The following is a 23,492-nucleotide window of genomic DNA, read 5'->3' as shown; positions in this document are numbered from 1 at the left end:
TGACGCTATGGAAATATAAGAGTATCCACACATGGGATACTCAGGGCAGGCAGAGTGGATGCATCACAGTGTTACACTAAAACTGAGACGGTGTTAAGTGATGGTGTTGATGACGATGAGGCAATCGTTGCTTCGGAAACAGCTGCTGCGGGTTGCAATCCTGTACGTGTCAAATCGGAACTCGGCCCCTTGGTGTTCAACAGGACAATCTCCCGCCTAAGTGTGTATAGGATTGCACACACTTAGCACAGCTGTTGCACAGACTTTGTAGAGGAGGAGGAGAGAGAGGAACCACAGCAGATATTTAACCCGACATCTCTGCATTCCAATCAATTGAGGTGATGAGGATGCTCTGATATTCTTAAATGCCCCCCTCCTAGCTATTACTTCAGCCTGGCTAGCATGAAGTGGAGTGGGAGGGAAATATGGCTGTTGATATGCCAACACACCAACTTCCACCCAAGTTTCCTTCTATGAGACCAAGAACAGAGTAGTCGGTCTTCACCAGATCTCACATTTTAAGTATCTGCATTTTTTAAAAAAATATAATAATAATCTCCAGCATCCATTCTGCTTCCTTCATGGCAAAGGCTCCGCATAGTTCCCTGGGAACAATCCCTTTGCATCACTTGTCACCCCCTCACACCAGCCATCTGAGTATCTTCGTGTCACGTAAATAACAGTCCCCTCTGCGAACGAGAGTTCTTGTTCCTGCTGCTGAGTATAAGGGTAGAGGGTCACCACTGAAGGCAAAGGGGAAGAGAAGGGGGAAAGGAGGTCAGCAATGAAAAGCAAAAAAAAAAACACCAGTCCCGAAACGCATTTATGGAAGGAAGGGAACCTGGGAATGGCAATTTGGGGATCATCCGGTCAATAAGAAGAAGAAGAAGAAGAGTTTGGATTTGATATCCCGCCTTTCACTCCCCTTCAGGAGTCTCAAAGCTAACATTCTCCTTTCCCTTCCTCCCCCACAACAAACACTCTGTGAGGTGAGTGGGGCTGAGAGACTTCAGAGAAGTGTGACTGGCCCAAGGTCACCCAGCAGCTGCATGTGGAGGAGTGGAGACGCGAAGCCGGTTCACCAGATTACGAGTCTACCGCTCTTAGCCACTACACCACACTGGCTCTCTCAATAGGATACATGTCACCCATGGCATTCACTGAATGGCATAAACAGCAGAGGCTTGGTGCTGTTGAGGATGGCGGGTGGAAAGCCAAAGGCCAGTCCACTGGGAAGTTCTGCCGTGGCCCTGTGCAAATTAACAGGAGCTCCACGAGAAAAGTAATCAGATAGATGGATAGGTGTTTCTCAATGGGGCTCACGCATTAGAGCTTCCCAGCAGACCTGTTAGTACAGTTGTACCTCGGAAGTCAAACAGAATCCATTCTGGAAGTCTGTTCGACTTCTGAAACATTTGGAAACCAAAGCGCAGCTTCTGATTGGAAACCGCAGAAGCCCCGTCAGACGTTCGGCTTCCAAAAGAACATTCGAAGACCGGAACACTGACTTCCGCTTTACGATTGTTTAGGAGCTGGAATGTTAGACTCCCAGGAGCCGAGGTAAGACAGTATATACAAATTGGATTTTAAACCTCGGGGACTCAAATGTCTTTGTACAGCCCCAATATAAAGGTAAAGGTAAAGGACCCCTGACAGTTAAGTCCAGTCACGAACGACTCTGGGGTTGCAGCACTCATCTTGCTTTATTGTCCATTTACCTTCCCGCCAGAGTGGTAGCTATTTATCTACTTGGCAGGAGCTAGGACCGAGCAACAGGAGCTCACCCTGTCGCAGGGATTCGAACCGCCGACCTTCCGATCGGCAAGCCCTAGGCTCAGTGGCTTAGACCACAGCGCCACCCGCGTCCCCTATTTAGAAAGCCCCAATATAGGGCTTTCCAAACAGAAATGCAGATTGAAAAGGAACAGAGGAGAAATCCACTGCAGTGGTAAGCAGAGAAGCACAACATTTGTGCAGAACAGAGAAAATGCAGGCAAATAAAGAGTCTTGCAGAACTGCATAGTTCTCATTGCGGAACAGGGCTGGGCGATATATCAATACATGGTCCAAAAGCGGTTAGAAATCCATACTAAGATATCAGTTTCATAGTTTTTGACCTGACAATATATTACGAATCATGATGTCTGTGCTATGCAAAAAAATCACAATGCGGGGGAAACCCTGAAGCCAGTCAATGCCTCTACACAGTTCCATCCTTATTTCAGACATTGTGATATATCAGTATATCACAATGTTTAGCTGGCGATATATCACAACCAGATATTGCCCAGCCCTACTGCTGACTAGGTCAAAGGCTAGTCAAACACCTGGGATTACAGGTAAGTGTGTGCACAGCAGATGGTTTCAGGTGGTTTAGACCCCCAAACATATCAGTGCTCATTGTCAGAATGCGAACCGAATGCCCTGGTAGCCGACTCCAGGAGTTGTCTTATATTTAGCAAGGTACCTTTTTCCAGATAGGTGTCGGGGGCCCATGGCAATTTCTCTGGGGGTGGCGGAGGGGGAAGGAGCGGAGGCACCAGCTGCTCCAAATTAGAGGCGTCCAACGGTGGAGGGGTCATTGGAAAATCAAGGTCTGCAAGCAAACACACACACACACACTACTGACTCTTTCACAAACAAAGAAAATAAAAAATGTGTTCCTGTGTGCTTGGCCTTCTGTGCCTGCTTGCCATAATGGGAGAGAAGTGCATTGAAACGGCATCACACTCACTCAGAGGAATATGCTTAGTGAAGTGAAGTGTAGATGGGTTCCCACAAGGCAAGACATAGCGATAACAGCAAGAACCTTTTATTGAGCTACATAACTGGGAAACAGGGGCAAAGCAACTGCTTATATACATTCCTGAAAGCCTGGGCCACTCCCACTCCCAACGCGATTGGCTGTCTAAACTTCGAAGCTGCGAATCACGACTCAAGAGTTCAAGGGCCAATGGCAGAGGCCCAAATCCTGAAATGTTCTTTGACTGGACATTGTGTATCCAATCAGAACACAGGAGCTCAGAATCCTTAGTCCAGGCTCAAGCTCAGGCAAACATAGACCACTGAATACATAACATTTAGCATTTCAGGTCACACTGTGACCAACCAAAGGACTCTGGGAAGCAGAACAGGGATGCAATCGGACTCCTCTGTTCATTTCCCCCGGCAACTACTGCCTCTGCCTGAACTCAGGGTGTCCTGGAAAGTGTACTCAGCTATGTGGGTTCTGAAGCCAATTCCACAGGCCTGCACTTGTGGGGTATATAAAGCCAGCATGCAACTACCCCAGCTAATTTTGAGTTCAGTTTTGTTCTGGCTTTGAAAAAGAAGGAGGAGGCAGCCTTACCTGGGGTGACATCACTGACTGCAAAAGGTGGTGGCGGTGGCAACAGATCTTCTGGAAGAGGAGGAGGAAGAACATCACTTGCCTCTGCCAGTGGAGGAAAAGGCGAGAGCGTAGGCGGTGGAGGTGGTTCAGTAGATGCGATCATACCAGTCTTCTCCATAGCTTCTGTGGGGCTGCAGTGACATTCAAAGGAGGAAGATTTAGGTGAATTTAAGGTAAACTGCCCCTGGGCAGGGATTGGGAACCTTTTGGCCTTGTGGATGTTGTCGGACTACAGCTCCCATCATCACTGGGGCTGATGGGAGTTGGAGTCCAACAACATCTGGAAGCCCCAGGTCCTTTCCTAGTGGAGGGTCAGCACAGAAGACGCCTGAGCTGATGATACAAGAAGGAAAGACCATTTCTTGATGCTAGAGAGGGGAGGCTGAGCTAGATGCTTTCACCCAGCTGGGCTCAGGTGGATTTTTACTTTCGTTGCTGCACTGTAGATGTTGCAATGGGGGATGTTTCAAAATGGCAACCCCATCCCAGCAGTCTCAGATGGTTCAGCTGCAGGCTTCCGTTGCCTTATGTTGCGGAGCAGGATTAAAAGCGTCATTTTGTGGAGCCCAAACAAAGCTAAGAAGGTCTGAGATGCAAGTCATTTCACCATCTGTTGTCTGGAGCCATGGCTGAGCGGTAGAGCATCATGCTTTGCACACCAAAGGTCCCTGGTTCAATCCCCAGGCAGGACACCCAATTTAAAAGCCTAGAAAGCTGCAACCAGCCAGTGTAGACAAATACTAAGCTCGGTGGACCACTGATGCAGCTAAGTATAAGACAGCTTGCTTGCCTTGGAAGGAAACAAGCTGGTGAGAAGCCCAAATCTGCAGCTGCCCTCCCCTGAGCTGAGAGGAGCAGGTTGGAATAGGAGCTAGGTTCCAAGTTCCCAGCTCTGAACTCCGTAGAACCTGTAGAGATGGAAGGGACACCAAAGGTCATCTAGTCCAACCCCCTGAAATGCAGGAATCCTGCCCACTCCCGTCCCTGTGTGGGCTCAAACCAGCAACCTTCTAGTTCACAGCCACACACCGACCAGGGTTAGGGTGCTCACTTGGGCATCACCCAAAAAGAGAGAGAGCATAACATTTGCTAATTTATATGCTTTTAGAGAAACAGTTTGTTTAAAATACTGTGGTACCTCGGGTTAAGTACTTGATTCATTCCGGAGGTCCGTTCTTAACCTGAAACTGTTCTTAACCTGAAGCACCACTTGAGCTAATGGGGCCTCCAGCTGCTGCTGCGCCGCTGCTGCGTGATTTCTGTTCTCATCCTGAAGCAAAGTTCTTAACCTGAAGCACTATTTCTGGGTTAGCGGAGTATGTAACCTGAAGCGTCTGTAACCTGAAGCGTATATAACCCGAGGTACCACTGTAGAAAGGCAACAGATCTCGCTGAAGACCCCTTGGAACAGGAACTTATCTTCATTTTCCATAGAAAAGTAGCCACCAGTTTTCTCCCTAAGTTTGTCTTTGCCACCCACACCCTGTCTCCTTTTGTGCTGAAATATAATCTCACAAACGGTACCTCAGTGATGACAAAGATGAAGCAGATGTGCAGGGTTTGCCCTCTGGGACAACTGGTGGCCGTATTGGCTCTGGAATCCGTTGACTTCTCCTAAAAAAAACAAAAAGAAAAGTTTGAGTTGAATGTTTATCTTGATCGTCCTCTCTTATCTACTTTGCTTTGGCTTATGAAGCATGTTGTCCAATCAGGGGACCTCCTTCTCTACCAGCAGACAGGTTAGGATTGCAGACAAAACCTGGCACACTTTAGATCAGGCTTCCTCAACCTCGGCCCTCCAGATGTTTTGAGATCAGTTCCCATGATCCCTGACCACTGGTCCTGATAGCTAGGGGTCATGGGAGTTGTAGGCCAAAAACATCTAGAGGGCTGAGGTCGAGGAAGCCTGCTTTAGATGTTTTGGACTACAAGTCCCATCAGCCCCAGCCGGCTGATTGGGGTTGATGGGAGTTGTAGTCCAAAACAGCTGGACTGCAAAACACCTAATGGAAAGAGTTTCGGTTCCAGTTGTGTTGGGAAGAGGAGGAAGGCAATAGCGAAGGTGTTATGTACTAAGTTTGGATCCTAGAACAATAGGCAAGTAGGATCCTAGAATGCTACAACTGATTGGCCTGCAGGAAAAGACCAATCAGGCTCCAGGAGGAAATTAATCAGCCTATTAGGCTGGTAAAAGGTACCCCTGCCCGTACGGGCCAGTCGTGTCCGACTCTAGGGTTGTGCGCCCATCTCACTTAAGAGGCCGGGGGCCAGCGCTGTCCGGAGACACTTCCGGGTCATGTGGCCAGCGTGACGAAGCTGCTCTGGCGAGCCAGCACCAGCGCAGCACACGGAAACGCCGTTTACCTTCCCGCTATAAAGCGGTACCTATTTATCTACTTGCACTTAAGGGTGCTTTCGAACTGCTAGGTGGGCAGGAGCTGGGACCGAAAGACGGGAGCTCACCCCGCCGCGGGGATTCGAACCGCCGACCATGCGATCGGCAAGCCCTAGGTGCTGAAGTTTTACCCACAGCGCAACCCGCGTCCCTATTATGCTGGTAGGATCGTAGAATGCAACAACTGACTGGCCTGCAGGAAAAGACCAATCAGGCTCCAGGAGGGAAGCAGAATCAGCCAATCAGACGGGACTCATTCTGTAAATAATGTATATAAAACCCTGAGGTTTGGGGGAGCAATTCAATCACTGTTTTACAAGCTGCAATAAAGAGCATGAAATCACTACAGGACTCCGAGTATATTTCAGAAGGGCAATCTTTGAGAAGAAATCTTGGCTGCGCTAGAAGGCAAACTAGGACTTCATGCCTCTACTTGATGCAATCTCACCTAAGGCTCCCAGATGACTGCCCTGATGATGTTGCATTTCCTCGCCGGCAGAGAGTCCCTGTTTTGGCCAACTGTGTGCCATGATCCTAAGAGAGAGAGAGAGACCAGAAGGGAAAGAGGTATGTGAAAGAGAGAAAACAAGGCAGTGCTGCTTTTTCAGCAGAGGATTAACCTGTTGTCAGTCACCTTCTCCTTGGCCACTAACTTCGGCGGTAGCTGCAGATTCTGAACCACTTACAAGGACAGTCCCACATAAGGCATGTTAACAGTAGTCAAGGCCGCTTTAGGTTACCAACGCATGCAAAGGCGTAACAATTTGACAGCTGATGCTCGAGCGCTGCTGCAACGTTCTAATCAACAGAGCTAAAGATTTGCGTCCGTTCTAAAAGCGTCTCTCCTCTGAATTCGAAAAGTGCTCTCGCTGTAGCAAAAGTTCCTCAGGTGTGGAAGCAGCCTCAGTTCGCTGCCTGTGTGTGAACTTTGCTCTGTTGGTGTACATAGGAAGTTGAATTATACTTAGTCAAACCGTTGATCCATCTAGCTCAGTAAAGGACTCCTGGACAGTTGAGTCCAGTCAAAGGCAAGTATAGGGTTGCGGCGCTCATCTCGCTTTCAGGCTGAGGGAGCCAGCGTTTGTCCACAGACAGTTTTCCAGGTCACATGGCCAGCATGACTAAACTGCTTCTGGCGCAATGGGACACCGTGACAAAAACCAGAGCGCATGGAAACACTGTTTACCTTCCTGCCGCAGCAGTACCTATTTATCTTCTTGCACTGGTTATAAATCTAGCGCTGGTTATAAATCATGGCTAGAAACTATCCCAAGCTGTTGTCTTGCTTCACATCTTGCTGCCCGCCATAAAGGTAAAGGAAAATGACACCTGGACAGTTAAGTCCAGTCAAAGGCGACTATGGGGTTGTGGTGCTCATCTCACTTTCAGGCCGAGGGAGCCAGCGTTTGTCCACTGACAGCTTTCCGGGTCATGTGGCCAGCATGGCTAAACCGCTTCTGGTGCAACGGGACACTGTGATGGAAATCAGAGTGCACGGAAACACCATTTACCTTCCCACTGCAGCGGTATCTATTTATCTACTTGCACTGGTGTGCTTTCGAACTGCTAGGTTGGCAGGAGCTAGGACTGAGCAACAGGAGCTCACTCTGTTGCAGGAACCGCCAACCTTCTGATCGGCAAGCACAAGAGGCTCAGTGGCGTAGACCACAGCACCTTCTCCTCAGTATTGTGCACCGACTGCCAGCAGTCAGTCTCCAGATTGTCAAACAGGGATGCTCCCACCCATACCTGGGGATGCTGGGGATTGAACCCAGTACCTTCTGCCTGGGAAGCAGAGGCTGTCCCCCTGAGCTATAGCCCTCGCTTGCCCCATCCTGCAACCGAAGCTCACGTTCCACGCCTACTTAGACCTCTCGCTGTCATCTGACATGTGAAATAAAAATGTTAAGGTCTTATATTTTAATAAATGTTCATAAAATGTACCAACCAAGCACGTACATATGTGGACCACATGTCTGGAGCAGCACAGGAAGACCGCCCTGGAACCATTTTGACTCCCAAACTGACCAAATGTTTTCTCTGCAAGGAGGGAGGGGGTGAGGGAACCTTCCCATTGTCTCAGGAATTGGGTAATCACCATCTCAAAGAAATGGCCAGACTACCAGGAAAGGCAATCAGATAAGGCATTATCAGATAACCTGACAGGAAAAACAACAACATTCAAATTTCTGTTGTAGACCACCTTTTCTGTGATGTATGTATGATGTATGGAGGGGTGGTCTTGAGCTCCAGTGCAGGGAATTTAAAATGTCTATATAAGGGCAGGCACACCTGGGTTCTGGGTCCTCCGCCTTTTCTGCATGTGAGGGGAGCACCCTGTTGCAACAGTTCAATACAGATCAGGCTTACTAGCTGCTTTGCTTCTCAATATTCTCTGGTTGGCCTCTGTTATTTTCTCCTACCGATGGAGAACCTACAATGGACTCTGTAAGGGCTCTTGTGTCCCCCATAAGGGAATAAGGGCAGATTTTGTTTATTACATGTGTTTCTACCAGGCTTCTGCACCTGTTTTTAGAGAGAGGGAGGGCTTTTCCTTTCCAGTCTTCTGGACTTAGCATCAAAGGGCCAAGCTTGAAAGCCTCCCTTCCACAGGAGCGCACCTTTTCGTGAAACTGGGTCATGCATCTTGGGGGCCCCTCAGTCACTGAGCCAAATCTGCGTGCCAACAAAGGGCAGCAGCCAAAGTGGCGCAAGGCCCCTGCTGTGGCAGCAGCCCCAGCTGCAGAGAGAACGCCGCTGGGGAAGCAGACGCCAGTGTGGGAACCGAGAGCCCGGCAAATCTTTGCCTCATCAGTTTCAGGCCCTTGTGGTTGAGATCGGTCTCGATGGCTGGCCGCAGCTGACAGCACAATTCTCCTTTTTCTCTTCACGAGAGAGTGCCCAGTGGGGAAGGAAGAGAGAAGTGCTTAAATTTAACTCGCAGGCGTCCTTATGTAGCTGCGACTTCTCCGTTTGCGGCAGGCTGAATTCAGAATGGTATTATTGCTCTGGGGTGGTGTGGAGAGAAGTGTTTGAGACACGTGAAAGTGTGTGGGTGCTTAAATTAAAGAAAGGTCCTTTATTTGGCAATACGGCATTTGGGTCATATCCCCACACCATACGGTTAAAGCAGTAGCATACCACTTGAAACCGTCATGGCTTCCCCCAAAGGATTCTGGGAAAGACAGTTCATTAAGGATGCTGGGAGTTTTTAGGAGACCCTCCACAATTCCCAGCATTCTGTTTAGGGAAACTTTTAACGTTTGACGCACTATTGTATTTTAATATTTTGTTGGAGGCTGCCCAGAGTAGGTGGGGAAACCCAGCCAGATGGGCAGGGTATTATTATTATTATTATTGTCAGGGAACTGACATCGGAGCGAGAGGTGAAGGGGAGGCTCCCAGATGATGCTGGCGAAGGACCCAGCAGCAGGGGGAGAAACAGCTCAGTAGAGGGGGGAGCCAATCAGCACAACACCGGGAATAAAGGGGGGCAGATGGGGGAAGTGGAGAGAGGGCTCCAGGACTCTTCACTGGACATCAGTGAGGAGAGCCCAGGTCCTCCGCTACCCACGCCTTCCCTGCGCAGAAGACTCCCGCGCAGTGAGAGGAGGAGGAGACTGGGTGTCAAACAACTTTTATGTTGGAAGAGGTTCAAGAAACACCCACTGACGGATTCTGCCAGCGACTGAGGCAGCCGCGATGAGCAAGGGCTGTGCAGTCAGAAAGGTTTGACAAGGCAAATTAACCGAGAAAGGCACCAGTTTACGCACGAGTAACTCATACCTATTACAATTATTATTATTATTAAGCCATAGCTCTTCAAGTAGGATAAGAGTACTTTGAATGTGTGCTGTGGATGTGACCTGTAATCCTCTTTAAAAACAGGGATCCCTTTCTTAAAATAAATAGCAGGTGGAAACTCTATTCTAAGACTCGGTTTCTCCTCCTTCAGAAGCTGCCATCTGCATATATATATTTTCTTTTTTAAAAAATTTAATATTTTATTTTGAGCTTAAAAGTCACGTTTTGTCACTCAGCAGTTATATCCAATTCTACCACATTTTTCAATATTTTCTCAGCCATCATGAGGGTTAGAAACTTGTGTTCAGGAAGTCGACGTCATGCAAAACTCACATGAGCCGTGAGTACAGTTACATTAATTAAGTCTCACTGAAAGTGATACTAGTTACTTGCAACTATTCTATCTGCCATTAATTTCGATATAACCTTTTGTGATTAAATTTCTTTGGATTTGGGACGTTGCTTTGTTTTGTTTTTTGACTACTAAAGATATTGCTGTCTGAGTACTCTCTTTCTAATCTTTTTTTTTTTTAAAGGAAGAAAGCAATTGCTTGGTGGTTCATCAAAAGACGTACATTTTCCACAGAGGAAGTGCTTGGAGACTCACTGTCTGTTACTGAGTTTCGGTCTCTAGATAAGTCATCAAATCTTCTGGGTTAGGCCACAGCACCTCTCGTTTTGAGTCCGAAGCAAACCACACACTGTGCAGCAAGTATTACCACAGCCAGACATATGAATAAAACTTATGATATATTAATTTGCTTGTTTGCTTCCTTCTGCCATTGATGCTGCTCAGTAATTCTAGTGGCGATGTGATCTCCCAGGATGCCCATCTCTGTTGCTCAGAAATTCCCTGGCTTTGTGATAAGTCCAGAGAACAACAGCATTTTTTTCTTTTAGTTTTAGGGTTTTTTGCATTATGTTAACAGGAGTGATGGCACATATATTTTCTCCACATTTTGCCTCAGGGTATACCAGCTGACCTATATGGCTGGTATGCGGACGCACGTGGCGCTGTGGTCTAAACCACTGAGCCTCTCTTGAGCTTGCCGATCAGAAGGCTGGCGGTTCGAATCCCCACAATGGAGTGAGCTCCCGTTGCTCTGTCCCAGCTCCTGCCAACCTAGCAGTTTGAAAGCACACCAGTGCAAGTAGATAAATAGGTAATGCTACAGCGGGAAGGTAGACGGCGTTTCCATGCGCTCTGGTTTCCGTCACAGTGTTCTGTTGTGCCAGAAGCGGCTTAGTCATGCTGGCCACATGACCCGGAAAGCTGTCTGTGGACAAGTGCCGGCTCCCTTGGCCTGAAAGCGAGACGAGAGCCACAACCCCATAGTCGCCTTTGACTGGACTTAACCGTCCAGGAGTCATTTACCTTTACCTTTATGGCAGGCAGCAAGACATTGGCTTGGGATAGTTTCTATCCACAATTTAGAACCAGTGCTAGATTTTGGTAGTTTGCTATTTTAATTCTCAAGGTATTTATATACTCTGGTGTTTAGTTATTCTAAATGCACACATACACACACACACGGTGTTAAAGCCAGTGTGGTGTGGTAGCTTGTGTGTTGGTCTGGGACCTGGGAAACCCAGGATCCAGTCCCCACTGACTGGGAGAGCCAGTCACTGCCTCTCAGGCTAGCCCCCCCATAGGGTTGTTGTGAGAATAAAATGATGAGCAGGTGGAGCCACATACACCACCTTGAGGTCCCTGGAATAAAGGCAGGATAGAAGTGTAATAACAATACAGCAACAACTGTCTTTATCAGATGTATGATCTGAAGTATGCAAAAGGGTTTGGTTGTTTGTTGAATTTATATCCTGCCCTTCCTATCAAAGGAGCCATTTATATTCTCTCTGTCAAGATAGGATCTAGCCTGCCAGTACTCCTATGCTAGCAGGCAGAAATTCAATAGGTGTGGCTCCCCCCCCCTACATTCCATAGCAGTACAAAATCCAGCACAATTTCCCCAGAAGATTCAACAACATGTACTCCTTTTCCTCTCTGGATAAGGACCCTTTGGGTGGTGCTGTGGGTTAAACCACAGAGCCTAGGGCTTGCCGATCAGAAGGTCAGTGGTTCGAATCCCCGCCACGGGGTGAGCTCCCGTTGCTCGGTCCCAGCTCCTGCCAACCTAGCAGTTTGAAAGCACAAAGTGCAAGTAGATAAATAGGTACCGCTCTGGCGGGAAGGTAAACGGCGTTTCCGTGCGCTGCTCTGGTTCGCCAGAAGTGGCTTAGTCATGCTGGCCACATGACCCGGAAGCTGTATGCCAGCTCCCTCGACCAAGAAAGCAAGATGAGTGCCGCAACCCCAGAGTCGGCCACAGCTAGACCTAATGGTCAGGGGTCCCTTTACCTTATGGCTTGTCAGCATGGAAGATGACTACAGCTAGGGGAGCAAAGGAGGCCATGCCCAGCTCTTACCTTTATTCCGTGCCCAACATCGTCCAAACTGTTGAAGTTCAGCGGTTTCCTGTAATACGCCTCCAGGGGCTCCACGTGGCTTGGGGGGATGATTTTCTGTTGGTGCGGAAATCTCTTGCAAACAGAAAGGGCCCCAATCTCTCGGCGGGACACTTTCTCCATGTGCATCTCCACCACCTGGGGCAGAAAGACATGGTGAAGGAAAAATAAAAAATTCCTTCCAGTAGCACCTTAAAGACCAACTAAGTTAGTTGTTGGTATGAGCTTTTGTGTGCATGCACACTTCTTCAGATACACTGAAACAGAAGTTGCCAGACCCTTCTATATAGTGAGAAGGTGGGGAGGGGTATTACTCAGAAGGGTGGTGGGAATGGGAGATTGGCAGATAGCTGAGATGAGCCTGTTGACGACTCTTAACGACTGTAATAGGTCTTACAGGAAAAGGCAAGGGGTGAGAAGGTGAGAAATGGCTTAGTCATTTATAATGAGATAGGAATCCAATGTCTCTGTTCAGACCAGGTCTCTCCATGGTTTTAAGTTTGGTAATGAGTTGCAATTCAGCAGCTTCTCTTTCCAGTCTATTTCTGAAATTCCTTTGTAGTAAAACAGCTACTTTGAGATCTTGTATAGAATGTCCTGGGAGATTGAAGTGTTCTCCTACTGGTTTCTCTGTTTTGTGATTCTTGATGTCAGATTTATGTCCGTTTATTCTTTGGCGTAAGGTTTGGCCTGTTTGTCCAATATAGAGAGCTGAAGGACATTGTTGGCATTTGATGGCATACACAATGTTAGAAGATGAGCAATTAAATAGTCCCGAAGGTGAAGGTGAAGGTGAAGGAAGGAGGCCATAGCTGGGCCAGGGACCATTTGCAGGAGCTGGTTTAATTGTATTTCTAGTCAACACACAAACTGGCAGCACCCTACCATTTTGGGGGGGGGACAGGTGGCAAAGCCCACTCCCCAGGAAGCTGTTTTTGGCTTCTCCTCTCCCACAATTGACTCCTCATTGGCCCTCTCTGCTGGTCACGGTATCCTGCATATTTGTGGTGTACATACCGGTAGTTCTGTCTGATCCCTGCCCTTTAATATCTGTCGCCTGAGGCAACCGCCTCACTCTGTCTAATAGTACAGCCGGCTTCAGTCATCTGGGTTTTCTACCCTCAAGCACCAAAATATGGGCTTGGAGTGTGGGGTTTGCAGGTATATTCCCCAACATGTCACTGAGGCAGAAGTAATGCATTGTGGTGGATTTATAATGAGCCATCCACACTTCATTCTGCTTTAATAGCTGTTCTACGAAGGTTCACCAATGTTATTGCATTATGGCCGTCTGGAGGGACACTCTCAGGCTATGATGCAACAAAAAAAGAAACCACAACCCTGAATATTTGTGATATAAAAAAATTGCAGGATTACTGCAGGAAGCCAGAGGGCATGCACCAAATGGATACAAAGCAGTATATCCACCCCCAAAAACCTTTGCAGGTGCAGGCCATACTGAAAGCAGGATTGCGTATGACCACCCAAACGGCTTCGGGAGCACAAATCTTCACGGATGCATAAGAAAAAGGACATTTGGAGACTGTTTGCTGGTAATGCCGCACTGGAAGTACGGCACTGAATTCTCTGCATGGTGGCCCCAAGAAGATATGGGGAAAGATTCAGAAGAGGAAGCCAAAGCCATAATGAGGGGAACACTGAACGAGGGACTTGTCCTGGCCAGAGCTTTGTAAATACTGCGGTTGCATGACTGCACAGCTGTGAACATGGCTATATACTTAAGAAGAAGAAGAAGAAGAAGAAGAAGAAGAAGAAGAAGAAGAAGAAGAAGAAGAGGAGGAGGAGGAGTTTGGATTTGATATCCCGCCTTTCACTCCCTTTAAGGAGTCTCAAAGCGGCTAACATTCTCCTTTCCCTTCCTCCCCCACAACAAACACTCTGTGAGGTGAGTGGGGCTGAGAGACTTCAGAGAAGTGTGACTGGCCCAAGGTCACCCAGCAGCTGCATGTGGAGGAGCGGAGACACGAACCCGGTTCCCCAGATTACGAGACTACCGCTCTTAACCACTACACCACACTGGCCCCCAGCAAGGGAGGAGACTGAGAGGGGTGTGTGACAGCCATCTTCAAATATCTCAAGGGCTCTCACATGGAAGATGGAGCAAGCTTGTTTTCCCCTGCTCCGGAGGGTAGGATTCGAACCAATGGGTTCAAGTTTGCAAGGAATTATTGTTCAGTTATTATTATTTGTTAATTTAGTTTGAATACCGCTATATACCCGCAGGTCTCAGGGCGGTTCACAGATTCCGACTAAACATCAGCCTTCCTTGGAGGTTTATAAGCTGACGTTGGCTGCTTTAGCTGAGATTCCTACATTGCATGGGGTCGGGTTATATGACCCTTCAAACTCTACAATTCTATTATCCTACTCCCCCTCCCCCAAGAATCCTGGGAACTGTAGTTTACACAATTCCCAAGATTCTTAGGGGGTAGTCGCGGCGCTGTGGGTTAAACCACAGAGCCTAGGACTTGCCGATCAGAAGGTCAGCGGTTCAAATCCCTGCAATGAGGTGAGTTCCCGTTGCTCAGTCCCTGCTCCTGCCAAACTAGCAGTTCGAAAGCACAAAGTGCAAGTAGATAAATAGGTACCGCTCCAGCGGGAAGGTAAACGGCGTTTCCGTGCGCTGCTCTGGTTCGCCAGAAGCGGCTTAGTCATGCTGGCCACATGACCCGGAAGCTGTACGCCGGCTCCCTCGGCCAATAAAGCAAGATGAGCGCCACAACCCCAGAGTCGTCCATGACTGGACCTAATGGTCAGGGGTCCCTTTACCTTTACCTTACTCCCCCCCCAAAGAATGCTGGGAACTGTAGTTTACCCCAAACTACAGTTCCCAAGATTCTTAGGGGTAGTCGTGCACTTTAAATGTATGGGGTGTATGTCTGCAGCATACCACCAGGGCTGGTGGTGGTAGGGAGGTACCCCCACCTCAATGACACATTTATTCATTCATAAAGAGCGGCAAATAAATTCAGTTTGCATCTCCCAGCCCTTGGTCAGGTTCAGTTGGAAGTTCATTCCCACTGAGTTTGATTAGAGTTGTTAGCTTGCGACTACGGGTGCGAGCTGTAAACGAGGGCGCTTCCACTTCAAACTGGACCTCGGACGTAAACTCATAAACCCTCTTGCTGCCTTGGCCTCTGCTCTTCCCCAAACAGCGTATGGCACTTGGCAATGTGAAGATGGGCAGCGTGGCCTTGCTGTGAAGAAATGCACCAGGCAAGGCAAGCAGATGGAGATGTTGTTTAACAGGCAATTCCCAAGGTGTTTGCGTCAAAATATACTGCGCGAGGGGAAGCCGCAATGAAACTACACAGCAGTTATAAGTGGGCACAGCATTGCATTCCTTCCTTTGGCAGAATGGCTGTGTCTCCATGCTTGTTTTCCAGGGACATTTCAGGGGACTTAAGGTGAGGCTTCAAACTAGTTCAGGGGCTGAGCCTTGGTTCAGATTAACCTTTTGCCCTAGTGAAGCAGGACATCCGATCTAAAGCAAAGGTGGCTGTTGCCCGTTAATCTCTTCTTGGCATAAAGTGATGAGGAAAGACTCAGTAACCTCTTACCACAACATCCAGAGAGCTAGTTATGAGTCTGTTGCAGAAAACAACAGCAGACAGGGCTCTTGCAGAAGACCTGTTTATCGAGCACCTGTCCTTATTTGCAGGGAAATCTGACAACATTGGCTATTTGATGAGCCTTCATTCCGATTTGTTTGCGGGAAGTTTGGATGATCATGAAGTCAAAGTGAGGGTTGTGCCAGATTTTCCACTGCATTTCAGCATCCCTATCCTTATTGCCGGGATGCAGGTGGCGCTGTGGCTTGAACCACAGAGCCTAGGACTTGCCGATCAGAAGGTTGGCGGTTCAAATCCCCACGACGGGGTGAGCTCCCATTGCTCGGTCCCTGCTCCTGCCAACCTAGCAGTTCGAAAGCACATCAAAGTGCAAGTAGATAAACCGGTACCGCTGCAGCGGGAAGGTAAACGGCGTTTCCGTGTGCTGCTCTGGTTCACCATGCTGGCCACATGACCCGGAAGCTGTACGCCAGCTCTCTCAGCCAATAAAGCGAGATGAGCGCCGCAACCCCAGAGTTGGTCACGACTGGACCTAATGATCAGGGGTCCCTTTATCTTTACCTTTCCTGATTGCCAGAAGTCAGACATTTGGGGGAAGCAGGTGTGTTGCGGTCAATTGCACAATATGCAATTTGTTGGGATGTGATTGAATCCTGTCTGAAAACAGCAACAGCCTGGAAGCACCCAGAGGCCTTTAAGGCAGGTGAGGTGCAGAATGCAGATTGGAATCTACTGGTAGATCTCTGGATTATCTTCAGTAGATCAGCAAGGGTTTCTGACTCCCAGTTATTCAACAAGAAGGTTACTTTCCCCACCTTAATTAGGCAACTGAAATGAAGAAACCTATCTAGCAGTAGACTTTTGTGTGAAAGGCTTGTGAGCCCAGTTGCGTTCGGGTGCTAAAAACAGTCTCCTAGCCTCACACAGTTCCAAGGCACCTTGGACACTGGAAGCTGCCATAAATGGACTCACTGACTCATCAGTCCCGGACAGGGTTTTCTCCCATCCCTGCCAGGAATTGAACCTGAAACCTTCCTCATACCAAGCAGATGATCTACCACTGAGATACAGCCCTTCCCTCATTATATCTGCTATCAGGGCCGTTCCCACTCATGAGGCAAGGTGAGGCAAGTGCCTCAGGTGACAGGATTCACAGGGAACAATTCCACTGAAGACGATAACCATGGTTACCCAGACCTAGTTGCTGGTAGCAAAGGACCCCCCACCCTATAATGGTTCAAGCTTCAAGAACCCAAAAATGTAGGTCCACCACTGGTCTAAGTCATCTCCTGATGTTCCTCTGTCAACGATGAGATTTGAACCAGGGTTAACCAGCTCACAGCTCACTCTCTTATTCTCTGTGCTATGCCAGCGCACTCTGCCTCTCAAAAAGCTCGCCCTCCCTTTCTTTGTATTGTTACATGGTATTTGAGGAGCCTATGCCCCTCTTGTTCATCAGCACATAATGGTGCATATGCTCAGAAGAAGCTCCCTTTCTGGACGAGAGAGACCTGCAGGCGCAGAAAAAAACCAGAGGTGGTAAATGCACGATTTTGGCAAAGTGTGCTCTAGGATCCAGCAGCAGGAAGTGCGGAAGGCAAACAGTTATTCCTTACCATTCCCCGCCACACCTCCCTCTTGTGCTGAGCTAAAAGTGGATTTCATCAAAGTGTTTGGAGATACCAAACTGGTGACACGACAGAGGTGATTAATCCATTCCACGGATGTTTCCTGATCCATTATGTTTTTATTCTCTGGGAAACAGGAAAGCCGTCAAGCAACAGGAAGAGGTATCCGATGTCCAGGAACATTGTGTATGCCTCCCTATATTCCAGTATGAAGGGAAAGCACAGGGAGGGGGAATCTCTTTCGGCTGGTTTGTAGTCAGGGTCAGGGGACAAGGCGGGGCTGTCTGCTTTGGGACTTTTAAACAGTGACACTGCAAAGGAACACACCCAAAAGGCTGGGAAGCACAGAGCAACTCTGCGTGGTCAAGGGGCTGGAGCAACTCCCCTGTTACAAAACAGGTTACAAAATATTCCCCCATTGCAGAGGGTTGGACTGGATGACCCTCGTGGTCCCTTCCAGTTCTTCAATTCTATGGTGGAAAGAATTTGTTTCGAATGCGCTTTAGTGGAGCAGCGTGTGTATGGTCCCCCAAATAAAAGTGATTTAAACAAAAAAAAATGCATCTCATCTCCTAGGAAGCAGTTTAAGCAGCCAAAACAAAGCAGCCAGGGTCCCAATTCCAATCACAGAGGGCTACCAACTAGAAAAACAGGTTCTGGGGCAAATAAAGCCCTCCCGCCACACCTCTTCATGTTGTCTTCTCACCTGCGCAATGGAGCAGACTTTGGCTTCCACCTGCCGGACTTCAGCCAGCTGCAAGTCCATCGTTTTGAGGATGTCGCTCGCCAGGTTGCTGATTTGGTAAGCCACGCTGGCTAACGACTGGGTTGCAAAAGCCATGGTTTCCTCGAGGGCTTTCCGCTTGTCCTTTGCCTAAGAGGTTTATGAAAACGGAGGGGAAAGAAGTTAGAACTCTGCCATAAATCAGGACAACTGAATCGGTTTTTTAAAATATTTTTTGTTCTGTGTATACTGCAATGTTCTTTTGTTGCTATGGCCGTTGGCTGACGCAAATAAAGTTTCGTTCATTCAACATTCAACTGTATCGTGGTATAAGTGGCTACGATAGCTCTACCTGCTACACCCAGTATCGCATCCTGCACGGTCACAGCCACACTGCCCATGTACATAAAGTGTGTTTAAAGTTCTTCAGATTCAAAGAATCCTGAGAACGGTTGTTTGTTAAGGGCGCTGGGAACTGTAGCTCTGGGAGGAGTAAACTGCAGTTCCCAGCAGCGTGGAAGTGCTGTTGTATATCTACGAACACAGGAAGCTGCCAAGACAGAGACTCCTGATCCATCGAGCTCATAGCTCAGTTGGTTAGAGCGTGGTGCTGATGATGCCAAGGTTGCAGGTTCAATCCCCGTATGGGACAGCGGCATATTCCTGCATTGCAGGGGGCTGGACTAGATTATCCTCAGGGTACCTTCTAAGTCTATAATCCTATTACTATAATATGGACTTCATATACTGTACTGACAGCAGCTCTCCGGGGTTTCAGCCAAGGTTCTTTCCCTACCCTACCAGATGCCAGGAATTGAAGCTGGGAAGAAAGAAGAGGAATTCAGGGATGGTTATAAGTTGTGTGTCCTTGCTTCTCAATTTGATCCTTTTATGCATTGCGACTTGCTGTTATTTTTTATTATTATTATAGTTTATTACACGGGTAGGCAAACTAAGGCCTGGGGGTCGGATCCGGCCCAATCAACTCCTAAATCTGGCCCACGGACGGTTCAGGAATCAGCGTGTTTTTACATGAGCAGAATGTGTCCTTTTATTTAAAATGCATCTCTGGGTTATTTGTGGGGCATAGGGTTCATTTCCTCCTCCCCCCAAAAAAATATAGTCCAGCCCTCCACAAGGTCTGAGGGACAGTGGACCAGCCCCCTGCTGAGAAGGTTTGTTGGTTTAGTAATTCCTTATTGCAATTGATAAGTGTAAACTGTTTAAATTATTATTTGCTGATATTTAATTTTACTGTTTACTATTTATATTCTAAGGGATTATTGAGTAGTGCTTTATTTGATATAAGTTGTTTATTTTAAAGTTATTGTGACTTTTTTGTATTGGATCAGATTATTACACATGTCTTCTTTGCTGTCTGTTTTGTTGTTTCTTCAGCTTGCAAACTGCCTTGTGCAAGGTTGCCGTATTCTGAAAAGCAAAAAAGAGGACGCTTTTCAAAGCAAATACCATATTGGCACGAAGATAAGCCACACCCGTATATAAGCCACACTTTTAAAATTCATGGGGCGGGGAGAGAATACCTGAATATAAGGCGCTCCCTTAAAATTCCACGGGCACTCACACCCGTTCTGTTTTATCATATGTCTGTTTCAGCAGCGATATCGCAAAAGTCAATTTTTGATAGGTCACGAATTTAAGCCACACTTTAACTTTTCACAGTCAGAATTTGGGGGTGGGGGGAGTGAAGCTTTGTATTCAGGCCAATACGGTAAATGCAATTTGTCCCCAATTTCACACACACACCCAAAAAGGAGGATGCATCCTGGAAAAAGAGGACACATGGCAACCCCTTGTGTATAGCAATATAGAAAGGTGATATGCAGATCAAAAGATAACTGAAAGTGAAAATGAGCTGCAAGGAACTCCCACCCCCACCCCAGTAATAAGAACAATATGGACCTATTTTCAATGCCATCACATTGCTGCTTTCTGAACAGACAGTGGTCTGAATGTCATGGGGGAATGAATCCAAGTGAATAGGCCTTGCTGTTTAAAAAGCTGTCTGGATATAATAATCTTCTGGCCAGAGCTGGATTTAGGTTTGATGAGGCCCTAAGCTACTGAAGGTAATGGGGCCCTTTATATGTCCAGCTGTCCTTTGTCAACAACAAATTGCCGCTGTTTTTTGTGTTGAACATATGCTATGTGGTAATTTACAGACCTAATAGGTATCTAAAGCCATTTGCACATAACAAAATATGTATTTTATCAAAGTAATTGTTGAACTGAAATACAATTAAGAAGATGTATATTAATAGTGAAATACAATGTTTTTGGGGCTATTTTTAAAAGTCTGGAACGGATTAATCCGTTTTGCATTACTTTCTATGGGAAGACGTGCCTTGGTTTTGGAATGCTTTGGTTTTGGAACAGACTTCCGGAACAGATTAAGTTTGACAACCAAGGTACCACTGTATATAGAAATGGGCAAAATGGGATATTTTAGGGAGCAGGCTAGAAGGCGGGGCCCATTACTTACATCACAGGAGCCTACACAACACACAAAAATTGTTGCTATATGTAGGTTTTATTTGTTTTCTATCTTATATTTTGGAAATGTACATCCAGGTTTGTTTTTTCCTTTAATTTTTTTTTTGGGGGGGGCAAGAGAATAGGGCCCTAAGCTATAGCTTGTGTAGCTTATACGTAAATCCGGCACTGCTTCCGGGTAATTCCAGCCAGGCTAGGGCAACATTCATAGCCTCCAAAGGCAGAGCAGGGTGGTGGCATCTCTGCGTAAACTCAAGAGTTCTCCGAGCTGAATGGTGTCTCTCAGGGATAAGGTGTTCCTACCTCGCAGGAGGTAGACAGCATTTAAGATGTCTCTTAAAAAGTAGAGACATCACCTTGCCAACAAAGGTCCGTATAGTAAAAGCTATGGTTTTCCCAGTAGTGATGTATGGAAGTGAAAGCTGGACCATAAAGAAGGCTGATCGCTGAAGAATTGATGCTTTTGAATTATGGTGCTGGAGGAGACTCTAGAGAGTCCCATGGACTGCAAGAAGATCAAACCTCTCCATTCTGAAGGATCATAGAATCATAGAATCATAGAGTTGGAAGAGACCACAAGGGCCATCGAGTCCAACCCCCTGCCAAGCAGGAAACACCATCAGAGCACTCCTGACATATGGTTGTCAAGCCTCTGCTTAAAGACCTCCAAAGTTGGAGACTCCACCACACTCCTTGGCAGCAAATTCCACTGTCGAACAGCTCTTACTGTCAGGAAGTTCTTCCTAATGTTTAGGTGGAATCTTCTTTCTTGTAGTTTGGATCCATTGCTCCGTGTCCGCTTCTCCGGAGCAGCAGAAAACAACCTTTCTCCCTCCTCTATGTGACATCCTTTTATATATTTGAACATGGCTATCATATCACCCCTTAACCTCCTCTTCTCCAGGCTAAACATGCCCAGCTCCCTTAGCCGTTCCTCATAAGGCATCGTTTCCAGGCCCTTGACCATTTTGGTTGCCCTCCTCTGGACACGTTCCAGTTTGTCAGTGTCCTTCTTGAATTGTGGTGCCCAGAACTGGACACAGTACTCCAGGTGTGGTCTGACCAGAGCAGAATACAGTGGCACTGAGTGCTCTGAGTGCTCGCTGGAAGGACAGATCGTGCAGCTGAGGCTCCAATACTTTGGCCACCTCATGAGAAGAGAAGACTCCCTGGAAAAGACCCTGGTGTTGGGAAAGATGGAGGGCACAAGGAGAAGGGGACGCCAGAGGACGAGATGGTTGGATAGTGTTCTCAAAGCTACCAGCATGAGTTTGACCAAACTGTGGGAGGCAGTGGAAGACAGGAGTGCCTGGCGTGCTCTGGTCCATGGGGTCACGAAGAGTCGGACACGACTAAACGACTAAACAACAACAACAACCTTGCAGGATCTTCACAGAGACTTCTGAGAGGGCAGGGCAGTGTGAGAGAACCCCAATTCTTCCAGCAGCCAGCCCCCCACCCAAAGAATGCTCCTCAACATTCATCCTCTGCAACATTGCCAGGAACTCCAGTGACCACACTGTGCGTGGCTGTTAACACTGCAGTTGCCAGCATGCCGGGCAACTCCTGAAACTTTGCTGCCCTGGGCAGCTTGCTAATAATAATAATAATAATAATAATAATAATAATAATAATAATAATAATAATTTTATACCCCGCCCATCCCGGTTCAAAAAGCAGGCTCAGGGTGGCTAACAACAAATTTAAAACACTTAATTATAAAAGCAGCATAAAATACAGTATAAAAACACGAACAACAATAAAATTCAAAAATCAATTTAGGGGAAATAAGCATTAGATAATCCCCAGGGCTAGCTGGCTGAATTGGTCCTACTTGGGCCAGCGAGGAGGCCAGGGGAGAATTAGCTGTGGGGTCTCAGAGCGGGTGATCTTCATAAAAGGGGAGGGGGAGGGAAGGGAAATAAAGGATCAGCCTGAATTCAAATTAAAGGCCAGACGGAATAGCTCTGTCTTACAGGCCTGATGGAAGGAGGTTAAATCCTGAAGGGCCCTAGTCTCATGGGACGGAGCATTCCACCAGGTCGGAGCCATCACTGAAAAGGCCCTGGTGGAGGATAGTCTGACTTCCTTAGGGCCCGGGACCTCTAAACTAAGATTATTCATGGACCTTAAGGTCCTCTGCGGGGCATACCAGGAGAGGTGGTCCCGTAGATACGAGGTCCCTAAGCCACAAAGGGCTTTAAAGGTCAAAACCAGCACCTTGAACCTGACTCTATACTCCACAGGGAGCCAGTGCCAAGTCTGCCCGCCTAGCAGATGCAATGCCCTCTTGCCACTCACCTCCTCATAGTTGCTCTCACAGTAATCTGCCACTTTGAGAAGGTTGCTGTAGTTGTCCTTCAGGGTTCCCCTGGCGCTGGGGATGGCGTTCTGCATCAGCTGCTGCAACTCAGACATATCGCGGCTCCCCACTTCCTTCTCTGAGCGCACGGTCTCAGCAGCAGACAGGTTTTGAACCTCGCAGCTGGGCTGGTGGACTCTTTTTGTACTTGAGTTGCCTTCTGTGGGCAGAGTTGATCCCTCCCCCTCAGCCTTCTGTCCCAGATGTCGTCTTGCTGACACCCTGAAATTTATTGCTGCCCTCGCCCAGAAAGCATGTGTGTGGATTCCTGTACGACACCCTCTCTGGCCTCCGCCTCTGTAAGCGCAGACATCTCCATTCCGCACAGGAGTCTTGAAAAACCGCTCGCATGCCCAGAACAAGGGTCATGAGAATTAACAGAGGAAATTAACAGAGGCGGAGGACCTGTGAAGAGAGGAAACCATTATTTTTAGAACCATTTTGCTTGGCTGATTGCAGAGATCTTGGGAGCAGAGTGTTGGCTTTTATTACTAATCAAGCTGTGGTAAAATGCCCTGGAATCTACTGAGGGTTGAATTAAATATTAATAATAATTATAATAACAACAACAACAACAACAGTGGTACCTTGGTTCTCAAACTTAATCCGTTCCGG

At 47.6% G+C, this 23,492-nt stretch overlaps 1 protein-coding gene across 2 annotated transcripts; it reads right to left on the bottom strand.

The window, feature by feature from the left end:
* Window positions 1-500: 500 nt before the first annotated feature.
* On the bottom strand, window positions 501-23,063 carry ABI3 (ABI family member 3). Of its 2 annotated transcripts, XM_082194488.1 has the most exons (8): window positions 22,817-23,062; window positions 17,984-18,151; window positions 12,018-12,194; window positions 6,235-6,320; window positions 4,916-5,005; window positions 3,350-3,522; window positions 2,468-2,596; window positions 501-743 (listed from the first exon to the last, which is right to left on the bottom strand). In XM_082194488.1, the coding sequence occupies exons 1-8, from the start codon at window positions 22,931-22,933 to the stop codon at window positions 580-582; spliced, it is 1,104 nt and encodes a 367-aa protein (XP_082050614.1). In that variant the 5' UTR covers window positions 22,934-23,062; the 3' UTR covers window positions 501-579. The 2 variants fall into 2 exon arrangements, with proteins under 2 accessions (XP_082050614.1, XP_082050615.1); XM_082194489.1 differs by lacking the exon at window positions 12,018-12,194 and having other exon boundaries at window positions 22,817-23,063.
* Window positions 23,064-23,492: the final 429 nt, after the last annotated feature.

This window comes from Podarcis vaucheri (assembly GCF_965113315.1).
Source record: "Podarcis vaucheri genome assembly, chromosome: 13".
Lineage (NCBI taxonomy): Eukaryota > Metazoa > Chordata > Lepidosauria > Squamata > Lacertidae > Podarcis > Podarcis vaucheri.
The sequence above is the reverse complement of the archived record's forward strand: the minus strand, read 5'-3'. Positions and strand labels throughout refer to the sequence as shown.

What these genes read in the sequence shown, in the direction of transcription:
- ABI3 (XM_082194488.1), bottom strand. Translation starts at nt 22,933, where the DNA reads ATGTCTGAGTTGCAGCAGCTGATGCAGAACGCCATCCCCAGCGCCAGG. An exon ending in ATGTTGGGCACGGAATAAAG is followed by an intron (nt 6,321 to 12,017) that starts GTAAGAGCTGGG and finishes TCTCTCTCTTAG; the next exon opens with GATCATGGCACACAGTTGGC. An exon ending in CAGTCATCTGGGAGCCTTAG is followed by an intron (nt 5,006 to 6,234) that starts GTGAGATTGCAT and finishes TGTTTTTTTTAG; the next exon opens with GAGAAGTCAACGGATTCCAG.